General features: G+C 42.9%; 1 protein-coding gene across 1 annotated transcript in view; it reads left to right on the top strand.

Annotated features, from left to right (window-relative positions):
- The first annotated feature begins 9,977 nt into the window (after window positions 1–9,977).
- The window catches only part of PLA2G15 (phospholipase A2 group XV), a 28,901-nt gene continuing 14,748 nt past the window's right edge, over window positions 9,978–24,130 (top strand). The window contains exons 1-3 of the mRNA XM_048870565.2: window positions 9,978–10,237; window positions 17,928–18,084; window positions 22,643–22,761. Of these exons, the coding sequence (XP_048726522.2) occupies window positions 10,066–10,237; window positions 17,928–18,084; window positions 22,643–22,761 (448 nt within the window). The 5' untranslated portion in view covers window positions 9,978–10,065. The remainder of the gene's footprint in view (window positions 10,238–17,927; window positions 18,085–22,642; window positions 22,762–24,130) is intronic.

Here is a 24,130-nt window from a genome sequence, read left to right as displayed (position 1 = left end):
GGAGTCTGATGAGACAGGGATTAGAGGTGGGGGAGGGGAGAAACTATGACTGGAAATAGGGATACTGGGACTGCTTGGACAAGGAGAGCTTAGCCAGACAGTGGCAGGGAGGCTGGGACTGTGAGTGGGGCTAGGGAGAACAGAATTTAAAGCCAGTGATGGAAATGGGGGAGGAAGACACTGAGATTGGATGAGGCTGAGGGGAGAATGGGACTAGGAATTACTGGGGGCGGAATGGGGGCAGTGGGAAGGAGAGACGGATCTGACCAGGAGCTGAGGTGTAGGGGGAGAGTTAGGACTGACAGGGCAGAGCGAATGGGACAAGGAGCTAGGGAGGAAATGGAAGAAAAGGCGGAGCTGGAAGAGCAGCCTGAGGAGGTAGACTGGTGCTGGAAGCCAGTGAGGAAGAGGGGAGCAATAATTTGGCTGATGACCTGGGAGGGGGAATTGAGACTGGCTGGGCAAGGAGTTTGGAATGGGGTATGGACATGTGGAGAGACCGGGAGTCAGGAGGGATTGGGTCTTGGGGTTGTGTGAGGGAATCTAGAACTGGCTGTGCAGGGAGACCAGGACTGAGCTGTGATGCCTGAAGAATGCAGACTGTGACTGGGTAGGCAAGTAGACTTGGGAATTGGATTAAGGGGTCAGGGATGAGATAGAGACAGAACTGGAACAGCTTGTAGGGATGGGGCAGAAGGGGGTCAAGCATGTGAGGAATAGGCAGAAGTCTGTGCCTACTAGACACATTTCCATCCAACCCAAGATTCCTAAATCTCACCATTCCTCCGTTGTCAGCAAATATCTGTGAAACCCACTGGCAAAGGGGTTCTCATCTGCCTGCAGTGCTTGTCCACGTAGAGGCTGACATCCTGTTACTGCTATCAATTACTCTGTTAGCCCAAGTGGAAGAAATCCGGGTGGTGGATCTAAAGGTTACAACCCTGCTGACAACACATGTGGGTGTCAATATGATGCCATGTGATTGGAATTTTTTTTTAGTTTCGGTTTCCCTTTTTAAAATGTAGGAAATTACACACCAAAACTATGTTAAAAGAAAATTATTAAGGTTAACAAGTAATGCAGTCATGCCTCATAAACTAGGAAAACCAGAATCAAGGTTGCTTGTGCAACTGCCTTTCCGCCCCCTTGTGTGTATGCATTATGATACAGTCTTTAATTACATGATCACATACTGTTTTGTCCACATGAACCCTGCTTCATTCAGTGTACAGGATGGATGATGCCCACTGAATTAGCAACTATTAAATGTTTTGTTTTCTCCATCATTCAGTGGATAGCTCCGGGCTTTGTTTACTGCACACTATTGAAACTCTGTTCTGAAGACAGAATTATTAATTTCCTATTGGGCTGTGTTACAGAGCTCATCGCTACACTATATGAGTGCTTCACAAACATTAATTAATTAATCTTCACAAAAACCCTGTGGGGGCATGGCATTATCCTTATTTTACAGATGAGAAGTTGAGGCACAGAGAGATTAAAGTAAAAAATATTCATTAATGTTGGTGTTTCCAATTTGAGAACTTAGGACCTCATTTTCCAGAGTACTTGGCATTCTATAGTACTATATATTCAAGAACAGCATCCACTGACTTCAGTTGTAGTCATAAAGGCTCAGCACTTCTGTAAATCAGGCCTCAGAATCAAAAAAGTTTGATTTAAGTGACTTGCTTGGCATCACAAAGGAACTCAGTGGCAATAGCAAGGATAGAATCCAATTCTCCAGTGCAGCATTCAACTGTCTTAACTATGAGATCATCCTTTCTCTTCTTGTCTCATTCACTACACACCTTCCAACTTCTGTAACAAATGAGGCAGGGGTCCTACAAAGAACAGCCTCTTTCACAACCCTCAATCATCATCTGCAGAGCAAATCCACCCTGTCCTTTGAATGAGGCAGGGTTCATGAGGAAAAATATGTGATCATGTAAGTAACGACTGTATCATAATTAAGGCTACGATTCAGTAACAGAGGTCACTGGAAGTCATGGAATCTGTGACTTCCAGCAACCTCCGTGACTTCAGCCTGTGATGGTCGGGAGCTGTAAGGTCCCCTGCTGCCCACAGGGCAGGCAGCTGTAAAGTACCCCTGCCGCCTCTGGCGGCCCCCCGAGCTCCAAGCTGCCATGGGTGGCAGGGTATCCCCAAGCTCCCATCCACTGCAGGCAGTGTGGGTGGAAAAGAGGTTGCATAGGCAGCTTAATTCTGGCTTTCCTAATTTTTGAGTGCTTCACTTTGCAACCTTAACAATGTTCTTTTAACATAGTTTGTATATGTAATAATTTATAAGATGGGGCTTTTTGAAAATCTTTACTAACTGCAAATAATAGAATTGCCTCTTCAAAAAGATCTTGCCATGAGGATTTCAATATGTTGTTTGTTTTTCAATCAAGCTTGATGAGAAGATTTAAAGAACAAGCATCTGCTTCTGCTTCTCTGCATGACTCAACAAATATAGGCACTGACTTGCACTGAAAGTCTGGCAGGATTTTATTAGATTCTCCAATGAATCAAGGAAAGAAAGAAATGTGTAGAATGTTTAGATATTTTTATAGTAAAATTTCATCTTATGCAAATTTCATCTTAGAACAAATCTGCTCCCTACACATATTCAGTCAGAAGTGCTGACTTTAGTGATAAAACTAAATGTTTGTCATCTTATTCACTTTAGCTTTCTAATTAGAGACAATTACTTACACCTGTGTAAACCAACTAATGACAATCAGGTTGCACAGATGTGTCTGAGGGTTTATCTGGGCCTTCAGAGCCTTTTTATTGATGTTAACAGTTGAGGAAAAAAATAATCTGGCATGGCTTTCGGATCCAAAGTGAAGTTTTCAGGGTTGGTAGTTAGATAAACATATTTGATCTGGAGTCACTGAAACATAATGTACCTTGCTTTTTGTTGTTTTTCAGTGTAAAATAACATTTAAATTACAAAGACTGTCTAATTGGGATTCTTACTAAAGTAGGTCAGTGTAGGGACCTAAAAATCTCTCTCTTCTAGTAGAGGGGCTAGATGCCTGTATCTTATTTGTGAGGTAGACGTGAGATGTATAAGCACAAATATTTTTTGCTCCCTTAAGGGAAAAATATATTCTCTGTTTCTTGGAAAGATACTCAAGGTCAGCCAGATAATCTTGCTACTCTGAATGTGAATGTTATGGACTCTGAGCCCTGGTAGTAAAACTGTAAATGTAAGCTATGACTTTTTTTGAATTCAGAAAGAAGTGTTGCAAAAATCTAATTTCAATTCTCCTTAGTGAGGTGGAAACTATAATCTGGTCTCTCAAATAATGTATTTCTTGCTCTTTCAGACAATGTTGTTAAAAAAACAATGATATTTTGCACTTTTCTAGCACCTTTCACTCCAGAATCTGTCCTTTGCAAGGAGGGTAAAACTCTGTCCTATGCAGAGAGACCACACAAGGCCCACATACTGCTTAAATCTCCCTATGTGCTAGAGGGCAGAAGCAGAATGTAGGTAGTGCACAGGGAGACTTAAGCAGTGCATAAATTGTGCCATCCCTTTGCACAGGTCTAGGGTGACCAGACATCCTGATATTAGGGGCCATAGGACCCTAAATCCCCACCCCTTTCACCATCACCTCCATCCTGATTTTTCACACTTGCTATCTGGTAACACTACATAGGGCTGAGTTTCACCTTCTAGTGAAATAAACTTTGCAATAGCCCTGTGAGGATGGCAGAAACTAAAAATTAGATTGGTTTAGAAAGTGGTACCTTTTGGGGTCAGGGGCAGAAGGAAGGCTAACCATGGGCAGTATGTAAATAGCTTATTGAGAGGTGAGACTTTGGGCTGGTTTGTCAGGGCTGAGAACAAACCAACAGTAGATTAGTTTTTCAATTGACTAAAAACTGTCATATTGGTGTGGACTGTGCTAAGGAACTAGAGTTGTCATTGATTTCTGATTAATATTCTCCAGAACTAAAGGGTACATGTGAGAAATGCTGCTATCAAGTTTAGACAACTGTATGTATGAGATCAGATCCAGAAAGAGATTTCATCTTGTCCTGCAATCATTAATGTGCAATTGAAGAAGCTACTGACTGTGAGCCAAGCGCCTAGAAATGCAGTGAGGCAAGTCACTACAAAATGCTCACAGGAGATTTTTAAAAATAAACGATGGACAAAGTATTCACTTAATGGATCTTTTTCTTTCTTTTGACTGAACACATTTCTAAGACATTTTTCACACACTGACATTCTCTTTATTAGTAAAACATTGGTTCTGGCAATCAGTATATATTAGTTCAAATAGATTTTACTCTCTGAAAATCAAATATTGCTGGAAGGCAGCTTGCTAAAATCTTGTTATGTTGGGATCTAAGTAAAATAAGACTTTCTTTTGGAAGGATGGATGATAAGTAGTAATGTTCTTTACGCGGCCACACCAAATCCATTAATTAAATCTTTTCATTAATTGATAGTAATGTTTCACATTAGCTTTAAAATCGTTATCTTACTGTAACCCAAAACACAGGGAAAATGGGAGAGTCTTCCACAGTTCTCCATGCAGCCCCAATGTCAAATTAGGCCTGCCGAGTCTCAAAATACAGCCTACAGGAATAGACCAGGTCCAGTAAAAATCATCAAAGCCAATACTTTGACCTTCAAATATATTATTATGAGTGTATGTCTGGCAGAATGGGCCCCTGATCAGGGCCTGGAAGTGCTTCCACAATATAGATACTACTATAAAATTTCTGTTCACCTATCAAGGAAAATGAAAATTCAAGTAAATATTAGTTTTGTGGGTAAGATTATTTTAAAAATTATCAGTATTTAAATTCAAAGTTCATCAGATGTGGCCACTGGGATCCTTGTAAGTTTCCAGTGAAATCCTTCATCTCGAAAATTAATAGAAAACTCTGAAATTCTAGTTTTAGTTGCTTAAAGAAACATATTTATAGTGCTAATTTGTTGGAATGGGACAAAGAAATATCTTAATTAGAAGGATGATCAGATATGCATGTTATTTTATTAAATACATTCTAGAGTCAGTTTAGGATTAGGGACAATTCATCTGTTGTCTTCTTCAATGATTCTATCTGCACCACTTCGCTAGTTATTTCCTCAAAGACTGTAGGATAAGGTTTTGATGTAGAAACCAGAAAGAAACATTCTGGAGTCATGTTTCAGAGTGGTAGCCGTGTTAGTCTGTATCAGCAGAAAGAATGGGGAGTACTTGTGGCACCTTAGAGACTAACCAATTTATTTGAGCATAAGCTTTCGTGGGCTAAATCCCACTTCATCAGATGCATGTAGTGGAAAATACAGTAGGAAGATATAGATACATACAGAGAACATGGAAAAAATGGGGGTTGCCATTCCAGCTCTAAGGAGACCAATCGATTAAGGTGGGCTGTTATCAGCAGGAGAAAAAAAAAACTTTTGCAGTAATAATTAGGATGGCCCATTTCAAACAGTTGACAAGAAGGTGTGAGTAACAGTAGGGGGAAAATTAGCATGGGGAAATAGTTTTTAGTTAGATTAATGACTCATCCACTCCCAGTCTTTATTTAAACCTAATTGAATGGTGTCCAGTTTGCAGATTAATTCTAGTTCTGCTTTTTCTTGTTGGAGTCTGTTTTTGAAGTTTTTGTTGTTGAATAATTGCGACTTTTAGGTCTGTAATTGAATGTCCAGGGAGGTTGAAGTGTTCTCCAACTAGTTTTTGAACGTTATAATTCTTGATGTTTGATTTGTGTACATTTTTTCTTTTGTGTAGAGACTGTCCAGTTTGGCCAATGTACATGGCAGAGGGGCATACATCACATTGGTAGATGTTCAGGTGAACGAGCCTCTGATGGTATGGCTGATGTGATTAGGTCCTATGATGGTGTCCCCTGAATAGATATGTGGACAGAGTTGGCAATGGGCTTTGTTGCAAGGATAGGTTCCTGGGTTAGTGTTTTTGTTGTGTGGTGTGTGGTTGCTGGTGAGTATTTGCTGGTGAGTTGGGGGGCTGTCTGTAAGCGAGGACTGGCCTGCCTCCCAAGATCTGAGAGAGTGAGGGATCGTCCTTCAGGATAGGTTGTAGATCCTTGATGATGCGTTGGAGAGGTTTTAGTTGGGGGCTGAAGGTGACGGCTAGTGGTGTTCTGTTACTTTCTTTGTTGGGCCTGTCCTGTAGTAGGTGACTTCTGGGTACTCTTCTGGCTCTGTCAATTTGTTTCTTCATTTCAGCAGGTGGGTATTGTAGTTGTAAGAACGCTTGATAGAGATCTTGTAGGTGTTTGTCTCTGTCTGAGGGGTTGGAGCAAATGCGGTTGTATCTTAGAGCTTGGCTGTAGACAATGGATTGTGTGGTGTGGTCTGGATGAAAGCTGGAGGCATGTAGGTAAGTATAGCAGTCATTAGGTTTCCAGTATAGGATGGTGTTTATGTGACCATCACTTATTAGCACTGTAGTGTCCAGGAAGTGGATCTCTTGTGTGGACTGATCCAGGCTAGGATTGATGATGGGATGGAAATTGTTGAAATCATGGTGGAATTCCTCAAGGGCTTCTTTTCCATGGTTCCAGATGATGTCATCAATGTAGCGCAAATAGAGTAGGGGCATTAGAGGACAAGAGCTGAGGAAGCGTTGTTCTAAGTCAGTCATAAAAATGTTGGCATAATGTGGGACCATGCAGGTACCCATAGCAGTGTCGCTGACTTGAAGGTATACATTGTCCCCAAATGTGAAATAGTTGTGGGTGAGGACAAAGTCACAAAGTTCAGCCACCAGGTTTGCCGTGACATTATCAGGGATACTATTCCTGACGGCTTGTAGTCCATCTTTGTGTGGAATGTTGGTGTAGAGGGCTTCTACATCCATAGTGGCCAGGATGGTGTTTTCTGGAAGATCACCAATGGATTGTAGCTTCCTCAGGAAGTCAGTGGTGTCTCAAAGATAGCTAGGAGTGCTGTCTAGCGTAGGATAGCGTAGGGCCTGAGGAGAGAGTCTACATAATCAGACCATCCTGCTGTCAGGGTGCCAATGCCTGAGATGATGGGGCATACAGGATTTCTAGGTTTATGGATCTTGGGTAGCAGATAGAATGCCCCTGGTCGGGGTTCTAGGGGTATGTCTGTGCAGATTTGTTCTTGTGCTTTTTCAGGGAGTTTCTTGAGCAAATGGTGTAGTTTCTTTTGGTACCCCTCAGTGGGATCAGAGGGTAATGGCCTGTAGAATGTGATGTTGGAGAGCTGTCGAGCAGCCTCTTGTTCATTTTCCAACCTATTCATGATGACGACCGCACCTCCTTTGTCAGCCATTTTGATTATGATGTTTGTGGATGGCATTGTGTTCTGCACGGCTGAGGTTATGGGGCAAGTGATGCTGCTTTTCCACAATTTCAGCCTGTGCACGTCGGCGGAAGCACTCTATGTAGAAGTCCAGCCTGTTGTTTTGACCTTCAGGAGGAGTCCACGCAGAATCCTTCTTCTTTTTGTAGTGTTGGTAGGAAGGTTTCTGTGGGTTAGTATGCTGTTCAGAGGTGTGTTGGAAATATTCCTTGAGTCGGAGATGTCAAAAGTAGGATTCTAGGTCACCACAGAACTGTATCATATTCATGGGGGTGGCGGGGCAGAAGAAGAGGCCCCGAGATAGGACAGATTCTTCTGCTGGGCTAAGAGTATAGCTGGATAGATTAACAATATTGTTGGGTGGGTTAAGGGAACCACTGTTGTGGCCCCTTGTGGCATGTAATAGTTTAGATAGGTTCGTGTCCTTTTTCCTTTGTAGAGAAGCAAAGTGTGTGTTGTAAATGGCTTGTCTAGTTTTTGTAAAGTCCAGTCACGAGGAAGTTTGTGTGGAAGGTTGTTTTTTTATGAGTATCTAGTTTTGATTTTTTCATGTTCTCTGTATATCTATATCTTCCTACTGTATTTTCCACTACATGTATATGATGAAGTGGGCTTTAGCCCACAAAAGCTTATGCTCAAATAAATTTGTTAGTCTCTAAGGTGCCACAAGTACTCCTCGTTCTTTATTCTGGAGTCATGTGGCTTATATAATGTTCACTGTGCTGCTTTGTGTTTAACTGATGTCTGAAATTGGCTGGAGTCAGTTCTGGTATTTCCTAAATTGTCCTTGCAGGGTGATTAGCTAAGTCTGTCACATGGTTGTATGTTGTATTGGTCAGTTAATCTGCAGATGTCCTGCTGTCAAACAATTCTTAATTGAGAATAAGAACTGAGTTGGTCTCTTATGTGTTTTGTTTTGTTTTTTTAACAAAAAGAAAATGTTTGTTTTTATTCTGAACAGCAGATCAGTCTTTACCATAAAGTCATGATTTTAACTTACGAAGTCAGCATCATCAATGCATTTTCCCTGAATAGGAAATTTTACCTTTTATCAAATATCAACTTTAAATGTAAACAAAACAGAAACCAAAAGCACTTGTTACTGGGCAGTTACAAAACACCTGAGTTTGTTATCTTTTAAGGGCCATGGAGTACCGATTCAACTGTGGTGCTGAGGAATCACATTACATACCCTGAGCTCCTTACTATTACTAGTGAGGTAATGGTAGCTGCAATCACTTTATGGTGGTCATTCCTGTTAATATAAAGCCAAAAGGATGATTTGCATATAGAGACAAGTAGGAAGATAAGGGGCCGACTCTATTGGTATCCCATGGTGTAACTGGAATGGAAGATCCATAAATCTGAATAGTCCTAAACTCACAAAATGGAGTAATGGATATTATTTGGGATTGTGATGAGGTATATGTACCCCAGCAAGGGGAGGAAGGAATCACTGATCTTCCTTGTTGTGGAGGAAAAATATCTTCCCTTTCCTGTGTGAGAGAAGGAGCTGACATTCCTGGAGAGATGGGCAAATAGCTGGGCCTTATTAGGGACGCAAACCTTTAAATGTATTCGGGCTGCAGATGAGTCCTTTGGTTCCAGAAAAGTACACACACTACCCACTCCCTGGGCTGAGAAGACCTCTGTCCACAGCACAAGGGTGAGACACTGTGTACTCGGTGTTCTTTAGACTCAAAAGCCTGTTGATCTATTATCTCTTAGAGAAGACTGATGGGTGTGTGTTTGTGAAAATTAATACCTCTGAAGAGAGTTGACATCCTTGTTCTGCAGGACGTACACTGATGTCACAGTCAGTTTTACTGGTGTTTGTTAACTCTGAAGACTGAGGTGATGCTTTCAGCAGGCTATGTCCATGAACCTTTGGGATCAGCCTCCATTAAATTTGTTAGATGTTGTCACCCTCTCTTCTTTCCATGGGTGGGGAGATACCCTGGAAAATAGTTTTTGAGGTCAGACCCAGCCTCCTGGTAGGATTTGCTAATGAAGTCTCCTTCCATGTGTGGTGGGTTTTTTTGTTTTTGTTTTTTGGTGAACCTCCTTCAGAGCTATTCCGAACCTGTTGTTCTTCCATGTTCAATATCCACTGCAGTCTCACTGTGTGAACCCCAACATCTGCTGAACCTCGACAGCCCTTGTGAGGTGGCTATAGCAATGAATGACCGGATGAGTGTTACAGTTTACAATGTAAATGGCCCTGTCATGACTGCAGTGGCTGTGGGAGTGCAGGGGAGGTAGGTGGGGGTGGTTCCTCTACTCCCAAATATTCCCCACCCTGTTGGGCATCTTTATTGCTGGTGTCATCTGCCCTGGAGTGTAAATAGCTCAGGGAAGGGCCATTTCTTGTTTGTCTATAAAACACCAGGCACATACAGCGAGCTAAGGAGCCAAAGGACCATGGTCTGGGGCCCCGCCCAGCGCTCGCAGGCCGGGGCTGGCTGGCGCTTGGCTCGGCCTGCGATTGGACCTCTCTTGCGGGGAGCTGCGTGAATCAGCCTCTCTGCGGTCGGTGGGTAGCGCCCGGCAAAGGGATAGAGGCGCCTGATTGGCTGGGTGGGCTCGGGGCGTTGATTGGCTGGGTGGTTCGGTTTTCTTGGCCGCGTCGGGCGCGCGCCGCCTCAGTAGGCCCTGGCAGCGGCTGCGTGGAGGGGCCCGTCCTCGAGCTGCCCTCCCGTCGCTGCTGCTGGCTCGCTGCGGCTCGCGGCATGAGCTGGGGAGATGGGGCCGGCGCTCGGGCCCCCCCTTTTCTCCTCCCCCCCCTCCTCCTCCTGCTGCTGCTGCTCTCCCCCAGCGGCAGCTGCCTCCCGGGCTCCCGGGCGCGCCAGCAGGGCCGGGGCAGCGCCTCCCCCAGATCCCCGGGGCCGCCCGTCGTGCTGAGTAAGGGCGGGGGATGGGGGGGCGGCGGGAGGGTGGAAGGCTGGGGACAGGATTGGGTACAGGGGCTGGGGGGGTAGTGGGGGTGGGAGGGTGGAAGGCTGGGGGGGCAGTGGGGGTGGGGGGCGGGAGGGTGGAAGCTTGGTGACAGGATTGGGTACAGAAGGCTTGTGGGGGTGGGAGGCTGGGGGCTGAGGAGGAAGGCTGGGGTGGGAGGCTGGGGAGCAGTCGGGGTGGAACAGTGGGGCGGAGGGCTGCAGATGAGGCCTGGGGTCAGTACGGAGGGGGGTGGAAGGTTGTCTGGGTGTCAGGTTAGTTCAGAAGGTCTAGGGTTAATTAATAGGGTATCGGTGAATTCCCGTTGTGTCTTGTTCTTCACTACTTCAGGTCAGGCAGCAAGCACTGCTTGGGCACTGGGCTACTTGTAGGATGGCCTTGCATGCAAGTCACCTGTATTACTATAAACACTTGGTTTGCAGGGCTGCTCTGAGTTAGGCCTTGTGTAGACCAGGGCTTAAGGGGTGATGTTCTTAAATGTAAACTTAACACACTTTAAATGTACCTCAGACAAGGCACACTGCCTTTGGGTAGCCTAGTCTTTAACTTCACTAGTTTAGTATGTATTAAAGGCAGTGTGCCTTGTCTGTATTAGGCTTTTGAAACTTTTTTTTTTGGGGCTAATGCTTGTTAATGTCACATCTTTAAATCCTGCCCTAGACCAGGCTTTACTGTGCTTAACTGAACGTATTCAGATGCATATGTGTAGACTTGCAGTATAGTTGAATGATCTCGGAAGTAAAAACTACCAACTATCATGTGTAATTCACTGTACATAGGACTGGACTACATTGAACATTTTTCCAGTTAAACTGCTGGTGTTATACTTCCCTGGGTGGACACTCTAATTCTGGAATAAGAGTGTCCCCATAGGGGAGTTACACCAGGGGAATAAGAGGGGCTTTTTTCAGTGTATTTTAAGCTGCTTCTGAAGTGGTATAAAGTAAACTGGCAAAAAGCAATTTCATAGCAGAAAAGTGTGTCTACACAGGGAATTATAGTGAGATAACTAGCAGTATAAATTTGCTCCTAACTTTGTATCTGACCTTCCCCACTTTTGGTTTACAGTATTGTGAATATGCCAAAACTGGGGTGTCCTTTTGTATGTTTCCTAATATGTAGTAATATTTTCTAGAGCTTAATGATTCTTCTTAAGTAGTGGAGAATTAAATAGGAGACTGTGATTCTGGTCATCTGTAAAGCACATTTTCCCCCTCCTTCATTTTTCTCCTCCCTTTATGCATTTCAAAACAGTGACTGAAAATTTACCAGAGCTACTAACCAAAAGGTTAAACCACTAGTTATGGGCCAATGCAGAGGATGCATGGGGGTGACACACTCAGTTCACACTTAGACTGTCTTAATCATATGGGTTGGAAATTTTTCTTAAAATGAAAATGTATATGCTGCTGAAGTTGATTCCTAAACCCCTTTGTTTAGCAGAGCAAGCTTCCCACTTGTCAATGGCGTGTGGGCAGTTAGATTTTTTTCAAACCCTGAATCAATTCAAGTCATGTTAACACAGGAAAACTCCCTTTCCCAAAACTTTTATTCAAGTTGAAACTTGTTCCTGAAAGAAGGGAGTGGGTTTCACAGTTGTTAGAAAGTAACATTAAGAATTCTACTTCATCACACAGCCCAGAAAAATCATTGCTGCTTGTTGCAGCAGCAAAGGGGTTACAAGTCCTTGCATCTGTGTTAATAAGCAATAAAAACCGAGAGGCAGAAGTTTCTTGGGTAAATATTAGGTGGTTTTGTTTTGTGTTTTGTTTTTTTTTTTTAAAAGCTTGCAGTAAGTGTAATTGTTTGAATATCGTTTCACTCCATTTAAAACAGTTGTCAGGCTTGTTTGCTCCTGAAACTTCCCAGTGCATATGCACACATTGCTGTCAATTGGAATAGAAATGGTAAAACGTACCTAATGTATTAAATAGGGGTGTATTTGTTCTTGATACTGATGCATGCCCCTATAAGGAATATATTCTGCATTTTCCGTATGCAGATGATGATGATGCTATTAACAAAAAATGATTTCCAGAGAAAAAAGCTGGGAAGAGTTTTTATTGGCTTGCCATAGATGTCAAGGTCTGTTTTGATTTACACAGATTAGTTGATGTGTTTAAAATGCTGCTGTTCAGAATTATTAATATTCCCTTGCTGCACAGACATTCTGAAAAAATGTATGTTGTACATTAGTTTAGATAGTAACTTAGCTGCTGCCCAATGCATTGTATTGCTATGCAGATACTGTTACAGCTTTTAAGTAGATGTCTGGACACTTGGCTAGGATGGTATAAATATGTGGTAGTGGGAAAAGTTCAGCATCAGTTTGCTGTAATTTTCTAAACTCATGAAATTAAGTGCAAGCAAAGCAATTTGCTGTGAGCCATGTTTGTGAAGATTAGGATGAAGCTTTTTTCCTCATATACCCCACTTCTTCCTTGTTCCCTTTATAACACTGAATCTTGGTAATAAGCTTTACTTACATTCCAGTCCAAGCTTCTTCAGGATAAAGCTGACAGTGTAATAACCACTGATCCAAATCAGACTCCAGCCACAAAGGAAGTAAATGAGATTGGGTAACAATCATGTGATAAACAGATGTTGTCCATGGGACTGTAATGCTGTTACTTATGAAACAGTTATGGGTATACGAATTCCTCAAGCATGGTAAAGGAATTTTCCTTAATTTATAAGATCTTGTTTCTTTTGTGACAGGTTTCAGAGTGGTAGCCATGTTAGTATTTATCAGCAGAAAGAACGAGGAGTACTTGTGGTACCTTAGACTAACAAATTTGTGTGAGCATAAGCTTTCGTGGGCTAAAGCCCACTTCATCAGATGTCTGATGAAATGGGCTTTAGTCCACGAAAGCTTATGCTCACATAAATTTTAGTCTCTAAGGTGCCACAAGTACTCCTCGATCTTTCTTTTGTGAGAAGAATCTAGCATAGATTCAATTGCTGAACGTGTATTTGGCAGGTGGGAGAGAAGAGATAATCAGATGAGTTGTCAGCCAGCATTTTAAAAATTAATAACTTGTGTTGACTATGTCTCTATTCTAATCTGTTCCTTCGCTCCCTTTTTCCAGCAAGCGTCTCACCTCACTTGCCACATGCCTGGTACAATCCTCAGGAAATAGAACTAACCTCCTCCTAACACCCCTAGTTAGGTTTTTGTAGTAAGGGTATATTCTCTTTTGTAGTCACCAGTGGAACTTCTGTAAACTTACATTAACATAATGAAGCTAGTAATTAAATGTCTAACTTGTTTCTTCATCCTCTGAATTGTGACCCTTCCTAATCTGCGCAGAAGTGTGATTGTTTAGCTGCTGTTTAGAAACAATGATTCCCTGGGTGAGAATAAGTGTCAGTTACCTGTCTATTTTGTTTTACACTGGAAAAGAGGACAATATCTTGTGAAGCATTTGGTAGGCCAGCCACTGAAACTGATCAGCCATGAGGAACTAACCTAAATATAAAAAGAAAAGGAGTACTTGTGGCACCTTAGAGACTAACAAATTTATTTGAGCATCAGCTTTCGTGAGCTGTAAGGTGCCACAAGTACTCCTTTTCTTTTTGCAAATACAGACTAACATGGCTGCTACTCTGTAACCTAAATATAGTTATGTTTTTGTGCTTCTTTCTAGTTAAGAGCTTTGGTGCAGCAGCCAAAAAAGGCACAAGATTATTTGGAATAACTTGTGGCCAGTTAGTTCTATAAGCAGAGACGTAAACAGCAATTTATGGGGTTCTGAGTTTGAACTTCAATACTTTTTGAACTTTTATAATTTTTCAAGAATGTGATGCAGTGCTACAAGGCCCTCCTACTGAAGATGGCTACACTTTCCACTACATTAGTTTTTTAAATGACCTAAAATAAATTCTGACCTGCTACTGTGCTTACACACACACTCTAAATGAAGTTGTTTATCAGAGGTCTAATGAGAGATGGGGTGGTTGATAGAGAAATACAGAGTAAAACATTTGAGACAGCAGGTCCAAATTCTTTTCTTCCCTCTCCCTACACCTTCTTTACAGAATAGGCTAGGGCAGTGGTTCTCAACCTATTAATGTGTTACATGGACTGCAGGTTGAGAACCACAGCACCGTCCCCTATGCCAAGTGAACCCCTCCACAGAGTGGGGCAAGGAGCGGAGCCCTGGACGTGGAGCTGGAAAGCCAGGACCTGGACCCTGACTCAGGCAGCCTAAAACCTGAGGGTGCTGCAGCACCCCCACAAACCCCTAGTTCCCAGTGTCCAACTACCCACAAACCTGCCCAGAGACCCACTCTACTGCCCCTGACCCCCTGTGTCACTCAACAGCCCCCTGCTGGTAGGAGCTCTCCAGCAGGTTTCCAGACCCTGTCTCCCCCTCAGCCAGCCCCATCCCCTTTCAGATCAAAGCAGCAAGTTTTGAATTTTTTTTTAGCACACAGCACACAGCTGGGCTGCAGCTGGGTGCTAATTGTGCTGCATGCAGGCCACGGGAACCGCTGGGCTAGGGGAATAGATTATTCACTCTCTTGCATACCCAACTGAAGTTCTTTATTGCTGGTGACTTTAAGAGAGACCTTTAGGAGTCTGTTTTAAACCATATATGTACCCCAAAATTTCCACAGAAAAGAACTGCGGGGTGGGGAGGAGGAGGAGGTGAGAGTTTAACTTTCTCCACACCCTAGTAAGAGATTGCTGGCATCAGCAATTGAGGGTGGTCTGCTCTCAGTAGGCCAGTTTAAAATAGGAGCTCTTTTTCTCTCTCAACAGTTACTCCTGGGTCATCAGTCTCTCTGAGCACTTTACAAGCAAGTAAACCAAGTGGCTTGCATGTTCAGAGTGCTGCTCCAGTCTACCACTTTAGCATAGTGAGCTTCTTAGAAGGTTCAACTGATGAAGGAAAAATAGAGTAATGCTATAAACTAGCATGCCCTAAGGTTCAATACAAATAGCTGAACTGTGGCTGTTTTCCCTATTTCAAAGCCTCATTCCTTAAAACGTCCAACCCAAAGATGCAGAAGTCAAGAAATAGATATGAAGCTGTTTATTGACTAGAGACAGTGCCAGAACTTTTATTTGCTCTTATAATTGAAGTTCTGGGTCTGCCTTGTTGATTGGAAGCTATGTATCCTGTTCAGTCTAATTTTTGCTGCTGTTTGTGGAAACTTATGTTCAGAGGCTGATTTCAGAAGCCTTCAGGCAAGTTATGCCAATTTATTGCAGAGGAGCTGTGCATGACCTTGCTTTTATTATAAGTTTGTTTTAAACAGACAATATGGCTGTCTTCACTTGGCTATGCATGGTTCCCTGTTCGTCTGCAGTGATTGGGAAATCAGTTATTTCCAAGAGTTTTCCAAAAGTAGGAAAAAGTATGTGTATACGTGCAAAATCTTGTACAGTTTTATTATTTTGGAGGTGTGACTTCTTGGAAAGGAATATGTGGGAAGAATATTGTGTAAAAATTGTGTTGGTTGTTGTACCACATGTTAGCCTTTGGAGGAAAATTGGCAACACACAATTACTATTTTTTGGATAATAGGATTTTACTATTTGTAGTGCCCTATGGTTTGATTGATTAGAGTTAGTTTTGTGTGGTGAAAAAATCAAACTGTAAACTCTGCAGACCTGCATTTAAAAGCCTCAAGATGCCAGGTGTACATGCTGAAAAGTGTACAGCTGCACACATGCTGAATGGACTGTTAGACCACCAGCTGGTAATCTGCAAAACCCACTTACACTTGCGAACACTCAGTTTCAGTCATAGTAAATGCACATGCATTTTTACATGTGGCCCTGGCTTTCTCATGTTTTGTAAACATGTCCCTAATTGTTTTAACTTCACTTGCAATAGTGAAATGATGGTAGGAGGGGGAATAGAAAGTGGACTGGGAAGACCGTAGAAGGGAAATTTCAGAATGTTTATTTTTTGAGTCAGAAAGCTTAATGATAACTGTTGAGCAAACCTGCTACTGCCTTTGGAGTCAGAATATTATTTGATTGTCTTTGCCACAACTTTCTCTATAGAAGTCTTTTAAATTGTTGTATATGTGAAAGTTAATCCATATTGGTTCTTGATTTGTCTGACGTAATCTATTCCAGACCAAAATCTGATTAATTTTTTTCTTTTACCTGAAGTGCTTTAGACAGCCATATGGCCAGTCAGTATTAGAGTAGCGGTGAATCTGACAAGTGTCGTAAAATGGAATGAATTGAGTCTAGTGGGAACTTGCATTGGTGCAGCACATGTACTGTTACGTCTCAAACAAAAAAAGGCAAATTCAATACATTTAAAATATCGCTGGGTAGGTGGCCTGGATTCTCCAAGAGAGCAAATAACCTCTCTTGCAGCGTAAGACATATGGGAAAGTAACAGTGTAATGCTGCCTGAGTTGAGAGTCTGTCAGAGCATTTTTGTTTGAGTTGCTCGATAGCTTGCATGTTTTTAGTCTTCTCTGTGCAAGTCTTGGCACTAATGGCTGTCAGCATTCGTTTGCATTTGGCAGTTTTTTGTGTTGGAGAGAATAATAAATTGCAGAAAAGGTAAAAATATCAGACCATTTGCATGCTGACTAGGGATAGATACAATAACAGTGTCAAGACTATAACATCAGTTCGAAAACCTGGATGCAAAGGACGCAAGAATATATATGTGCACATTAGTAAACTACAACCCAACTAAGTTATGTGAAATGTGGCTGTTATGCCAACAGATACAAAGTAATGAAAATAAAGCTCCAATAATGAAGTAAAAGAAAAACAGATCCAAAGTCATTTTTCTGTGGGTAGTGGTGAAAATGTTAAATAAGGAATTATGCAACCAGTCAGTGTTGCAATATTCTGAAGGAAAAAATTCTGTCTTCCAAAAGCTGTTGGATTACTCCGTACGGGACACAGAGGTTTTTGATAGGTCTTTGATACAATCTGATTAATTTTTAATTTAATTAACATGTGATACTCATGTTTTAAGATAGCTCCCCCTCCCCCCGCCCCAAAAATTCTAATAGGTTGGGGAGGCATGCTTTGCCTTTACAAAAGCCCCAACGTTGTGTGTGTGAGAATTCTGTTCTTTCCTATTGTTTCAACCAATTTGACTGATACAGAAGTTAGGTTTACTGGCCTGTAATTCCCTGGATTGCCTCTGGAGCCTTTTTAAAAAATCACACTCGCATTAGCTATCCTCCAGTCATCTGGTACGGAGTCTGATTTACACATCACAGTTAGTAGTTCTGCAATTTCATATTCAAGTTTCTTCAGAACTCGTGGGTGAATACCATCTGGTCCTGGTGGCTTCTTACTGTTTAATTTATCAAAAACCTCTACTTACACCTCAGTCTGGGACAGTTCTTCAGATTTGTCACTTAAAAAGAATGGCTTAGGTTTGGGAATCTCCCTCACATCCTCTGCAGTCAAAATTGATGCAAAGAATTCATTTAGCTTCTCCGCAACAGCCTTGTCTTCCAATAATAACGCCTTTCATACATTTACAAAATCTAGCAAGTGTCTTTGCTGATGCTGTAATGTAACTGCAGTCATACAGTGGTAGAGTAGCATGGAAAACAGCATATGTAATCACTAATTCAGTAACAGGTTTTGACTTGTAGTTTGGTATTAGTATATTTCTGCTATTTATGTTTCTTGCAGTCCCAGGGGATTTGGGTAACCAGTTGGAAGCCAAATTGGACAAACCCACAGTGGTGCACTACCTTTGCTCCAAGAAGACAGACAGTTACTTTACGCTCTGGCTGAACTTAGAATTGCTTCTGCCTGTCATCATTGACTGCTGGATAGACAATATCAGGTAGGACCACCGCCCTATCAAGAGAAGTATGGAGTTCTTCAGATTTTTCCTGCACCCTTCCCATCAGGTGCAAACACCTTACATAAATATATGCAATCTAAAAATCTTTCTTCAAATTCATGAGTAGCAAGAAGACTTTTCACTAGCTGTTTGGGTGGTATGTGAGGGGAGGGAAGCCTTAGGTAGGATAACGGGATAAAACTGAGGGATCTTCAGGTTGCATATCAAAAAGTCTCCTTTAAGTGCCTTTGTTCTAGAAAGTGGCATAACTCTACTGCCCCATAGGCTCTCAGGAATTCAACATGAATTTTCAATGAAGGTTCTTGAAAAAGAAACCTACAACTAGTAATTAAAATATCAAATCTGCTTCATTAGAATAGTTTTTAGCTTTAAAAATCTGTATGTGGCATTAGTGTCTTCCCTCATTAAACTTCTGATTGCTACTAGGTGTACAAAACTATTTAGCAAATCAAAATCCCCAGCTAGCAGATGTTAACTTCTTGTATAGTGCAGTACTATAAAAATACTGCTCTAGTACATTTCTAGCTGTTGTCTATGTGCTGAACTCAAAAGGTGCTGGATTTGGCAAAAATCCATAACGTGGTTCCCTGGGTTGGCAGATAGATTGCTGAAGTCGGGGATGGCATTTTAACATTGTTACAAGCTCACGTTTTAGCCACTTGACTTTCAGAAATGTTCCTATGCTAATGAAATTAATCTACTATGATATTTTAAATGGAACTTTAAAGCAGCTTGGCATAATTTTTCTCACTCCTCTTCTCCACCTCAGGCAGAAGCCTCTGAAAACAAGACATCTTACATCATATCCTGAATGTCTACGTTGTGTCTAGGGGAAGCAAATTCTAGAGCTGAAGGGTTTTCAGGGAGTGTCCAGTCTCCAGGTCCAAATGTTCAAATCTAGGAGATCTTAGAGCACCGCAACTGCCTTAGCAGCAATGTAGGGATAGGCCAGTCACAACCCAAACCATACTGGAATTTCTGGATTGATGTCAGCACCTTCTGTTGCATGTGGAAATTGATAGACAGAAAGCTATTATTCATTTGAAAATTGTTTTCCTCTCTGTGGCTAATGCTATGAAGTAGGTAGGCATTTATATTCACTTGATAGTCCTAGGTAGAGTGCGTTGCAGTACTCCAGTATGGAAGTCATAAAGGCTAACATCTACACTGGAGAAATTGGCCAGATGCAAAAGATGTTTTTGGCCATAGTCACTTGGAGCCCCTAAATGAGGATCTGAAAGTATCTCCAACAAACTAATCTTGCCCCTTCCTGCCCACCGGGGGAGGCAGGATCCAATATTTTACAATATCCCTTTATTTAAAAATAGCCCAACACTAAATACTTTCCTTTTGAATATAAAATGTATGTTTTGACAGCCCTATTCCCTTGTAGTGGATACATAAACACCTTTTGGACACAAAAATGGTCCCCCTTAGGGCTTATCCACACTGGACTCTTTTTTTTTTTTTTTTACCTGCAAAGGATGATTCCTGCAGGTGGGGAGTGTGCACAGCAGTCTTTACAAATGTGTTAAGTACCTTGGAGGTAAAAAAAAAAAATAGTCTAATGTACACAATCTGAGGGTGTCTTTTCACTGCAGAGTTCACTGAGCTCTTACATGAGTGTTTAACCCCCTTCCTTCCCCATTACAATCCTCTAACCCAGTGGTTTTCAAACTTTTTTTCTGGTGACCCAGTTGAAGAAAATTGTTGATGCCCACTACCCAATGGAGCTGGGGATGAGAGGTTTGAGGTGTGGGAGGGGCTCAGGGCTGGGCAGAGGGTTCGGGTGCAGGGGTAAGGGCTGTGGGGTGGGGCTGGGGATGAGGGGTTTGGGGTGCGGGGGGGGGCTCAGGGCTGGGGCAGGGGATTGGGGTGCATGGAGGTGGTCAGGGCTTTGGGCTGGGGGTACAGGCTCTGGGGCGGGGCTGGCAATGAGTGGTTTGGGGGGGAGCTGGGGTAGGGGATTGGGAAATGGGCTTACCTCGGGCGGCTCCCCATCAGCAGCGCAGCAGGGGTGCTATGGCAGGCTTCCTGCCTGTCCTGGCACCGCGGACCACACAGTGCCCTGGAAGTGGCCAGCAGGTCTGGCTCCTAGGCTGAGGCGCACAAGCAGCTCCGCGCGGCTCTTCACAGGCAAACACCCCCCAGCTCCCATTGGCCAGTTCCCGTCTAATGGGAGTGCACAGCCAGGGCTCAGGCCGAGAGCAGCGTGTGGAGCCCCATGGCCAGCACTTCCTCCCCACCCCCTCATTCTAGGAGCCGGATCTGCTGCTGACTGCTTCCGGGGCACAGCATGGTGCCAGAACAGGTAGGGACTAGCCTGCCTTAGCCGGGCAGCACAACAGATGGGACTTTTAATGGCCTGGTTGGCGGTGCTGACTAGAGCTGCCGTGACCCAGTGCCTTACATTCCACAACCCAGTATGAGGTTGCGACCCGCAGTTTGAAAGCCACTGCTCTAACCAAGTTTGGTGCTTTTAATCTAGATTAGCTGACCTGACTTGAGGTACAGGCTAGAACTCTGTCTGGTAACCTGCCCATCTTGCAGGATACAGACTAAAATCGCTCCAGAGCTGATAGTCTCTGACTTTCTTGAGTGTCTCTGCATAGACATGTCCTTAGAGATGGCTTTTTTTAATGCTGTTGCCTAGAACGCACCGCATGCTGTAAATAAATATTTTGAAGCAGATCTGATGACAGCTTGGGTAAAGTCCAGTTCTATTTTGTAAAGTAAACAGGGCACCTAACTATGTTAATGGCTTCCTTGGTCTCAGACTTTAGACTGGTTCTCCAACACAGTTAAGGACTCATCTGCACTGCACTTATACTATGTCAAAGGACAAATATTATAACCAGGTCACCCAACAAGGTTATATTTGTAGTGTAAGTGTATTCTTAAGTGGCTTTTTGGAAGCTGTTTCATTACTATTTGATGAATGACCAGAGAGAAATCTAGCAAATAGAACAGCCTAATAGAGAAGCACGGATACTCACAACAATTCCCTTTTCTGGGGGCCCTGGGCCGACAGAAATCTAACTGAAATCTAGGTTTGCATTACCTAAGATCAGTTTTACAGTTAATTGTTCTGAGCATTTGTTCTCTGCCAGATTACTCAAAATAGCTTAATTATTTCACTTATTGTAGAGACAAACAAATGTTTGGCTTACAAACTTGAAGTATCAAGTAAAACAGTTAGACTGGTTGTTGTGGGGGTAAAAAAAATCTGCATTCCAGACACTTCACATCTTCTTGAGATGCATGGAACCTGAACAGGAGCTACAAAATACTTAGTCTGTCCGTCCTTGTAATTTTTGTTTCCCAAGAGGCCTTTGCTTTACTGCTGGTTATGGTTTTTCAAATACTCCTTCCAGCTGGACAGCTATTCCTAGTTAGATCTGATTAGCTTACTTCTATTAGGGGGACCTATGCTGAAGTTTCCTTTTAGTGCTCTATTGTCTACTATTGCATTACCTTCTTACATTCATAACAAGTTTCTCTAGCTTCATGCCAGACGCAGACTGACACATCCCCGAACTGTACAAGGCATTTCATACTGTCTCCCTGGGACTGAAGTCTGCTCGCTTTACCGTACACCCAGTTTCTACAGACTGAAGATAGAGCTCTATACTCTTATTTTCAGAAACGAAGTAGAAGAGTACAAAAAACTTTGTTTGCACTGTGTGTTACCACTTGTGTATTGAAGTGCCCTTGTAGTAGTGTCTGGCTTTGTGCTGCTCCATGTAGGTAGTACTTCTTAATCCTTTTTATTGTATTCAGCAAACATAAGTCCCGTCTTAGGTGAGAGCTACTAAGTCAGTGTTCTTGGCTGCAAGGCCCCCGGCTGAGAGTGCTGCTCCCTAAGTCCCCTGTAAGCTGTGCCGCACAGCAGGCTATAAATAGCCATGAAACAGCTCTAAAGGGCCATGCAGCAGGGACCTGGAGAGGAGAGAGGTAGGGGTGGGCGGGAACTGGTGAGGGGATCAAGTTGGGGCTTGCAGGGCTGCTGTGGGCCTCTCCCTCAGCCCTGGAGCTCCCATGCTGCCTGCCCGCAGGGAGAGACCTAGAGGGGAGTCCTCTGGCCCCAGCCCTGGGGTAGCCTGCCTGCACCCCAAACTCCTCATCCCCAGCCTCACCCCAGAGCCTGCACCCCCAGCCAGAGTGTCCCCCGGCCCCCGCATCCCAATCCTCTGCCCCAGCTCTGAGCTCCCTCCTGCACCCTAAATCCCTCATCCCTGGCTCCACCCTGCAGCCCTCACCCCTGCATCCCAACCCTCTGCCTGAGCCCCTTCCCAAACCCGACATCCCCAGCTCCACCCTAGAGCCCTCACCCCCAGCCAGAGCCCTCACTCCCAAACTGCACCCTCTGCCCTACCCTGGGCCACCTCCCACACTCCGAACCCCTCAGCCCCACCCCATGTGGCTCTCACATTGAAGGTTTTTTTGCCAAAGTGGCCCCCACTTTAAAAATACTGAAGAGCACTGTGCTAAGTAGTAAGATGGTGCGTCTCATATTATGTTTTTTCTTTCCCCCCAGGTTAATATACAATCGAACAAGTAAGATCACAGAGCCACCAGATGGAGTGGATGTCAAAGTCCCAGGGTTTGGACAAACATTTTCCTTGGAATTCCTTGACCCTAGTAAAAGAAGTCTTGGTATGTACTAGTTTTGTTCATTGTCACATGTTTAATACCTTTTCCATTACATCTGGTATACAGCACTTTAGAGGACTGCAATTTCAATTCACAGTTCCCTACAGAAGTCTGAGGAAAGCGATGTAGCATTTGTATGAAGTAGGATAGTACATGGGTTCATTTTGCTTATAAACATTAGTATTGTGTATTGTCCTGTCGGAGAAATAACAAAAAAAAAATCTTGTGTATGTTACATGTCATGTGGCTAACCTGAGAACTTTGTTTGAACGAATGATGCAGAATTGAGTGCTTGTCAATCTGTTAAAATTTATTCAGAATTTAAAATTCTCAGAATGAAACTCCATCAGTCATCCTAAAGGCTTCTGTAGGAAATGAGAGTGCATAGAAAAAAACTCTCTGCAACAGGGGCTTGACAAACCATGTGACAATAATCAGGAACTTTTAATAATAAAAAAAACCTTCTCTTTGCTGCAGCAGCCCCAGGCCAGATAGCCCTCAGGGGAATGGATTTCCATAGCCATTATATGAATTTGGGAGATCTGGCACACCTCCTTTTCTTCCCTTTTCCCTCAAAGAATTCATACAGTAATGGACTCTAAATAGAGGGGTAATTTAGCCCCACCTGCTGTATCTCATGACTATGAATTTCTGAGAAAAATACATCTGACATACTGACAATTTTCATAGGCATCTCCCAGTGAGATTGTACTAAGTCTCTGACCCAAAAGTTGAAGTAATGGAGGGTTAGATTTGATGTATTAGCCTGTTACTGCCACTTGTGATACAAAGATTTCTTAGAAAATACAGCAACTCTTTCACAGAATGTGATGGAAAATAAATGTAATGTGTGCACTTGGTGTTAAGATGATACCTGAACATCCAGTAGCCTTCTTTCCAAATGGGGTTTACTGCTTGACCAGAATTCATAGTGCACTTTGTCATGCAGGTCTTGGTGAGAAGAGCATATGGGAGCAGCTTGTACTTAAAAACACAATTGGCTGCTAATTGATTTTGCTGTGTGAGATGGTCATTTTTCTGCTGAAAGGCTATATATTTTTTTAATTAGCTTTGTATTCTTAAACAGTCCGTGAAGGGATAATAGTGCATTTACAATCTCCCTCTGACCTTTTTAGTGTAGGACACAGTTAAACTGCAGTCCCAGTTACCTTAGAAATCAGTATTTAAATCAGCCCAAACTGCTGATGGGACTTTTGGTACAGAAGGTACTAATCCAAAAGTGAAAAAACCCAATTCTGATGGCCTTAGGATGTTTTAGGCCTCCAGTTAAATGGGCTTTGAAGGATTCTGCTCTGATATGCTGCCCTATGTCTCCAGGTTTCATCTTTTGTTGCAGTGTTTGTTTAGGATA

This window comes from Caretta caretta, chromosome 12 (genome assembly GCF_965140235.1).
Source record: "Caretta caretta isolate rCarCar2 chromosome 12, rCarCar1.hap1, whole genome shotgun sequence".
Taxonomy (NCBI): domain Eukaryota; kingdom Metazoa; phylum Chordata; order Testudines; family Cheloniidae; genus Caretta; species Caretta caretta.
The sequence above is the reverse complement of the archived record's forward strand: the minus strand, read 5'-3'. Positions and strand labels throughout refer to the sequence as shown.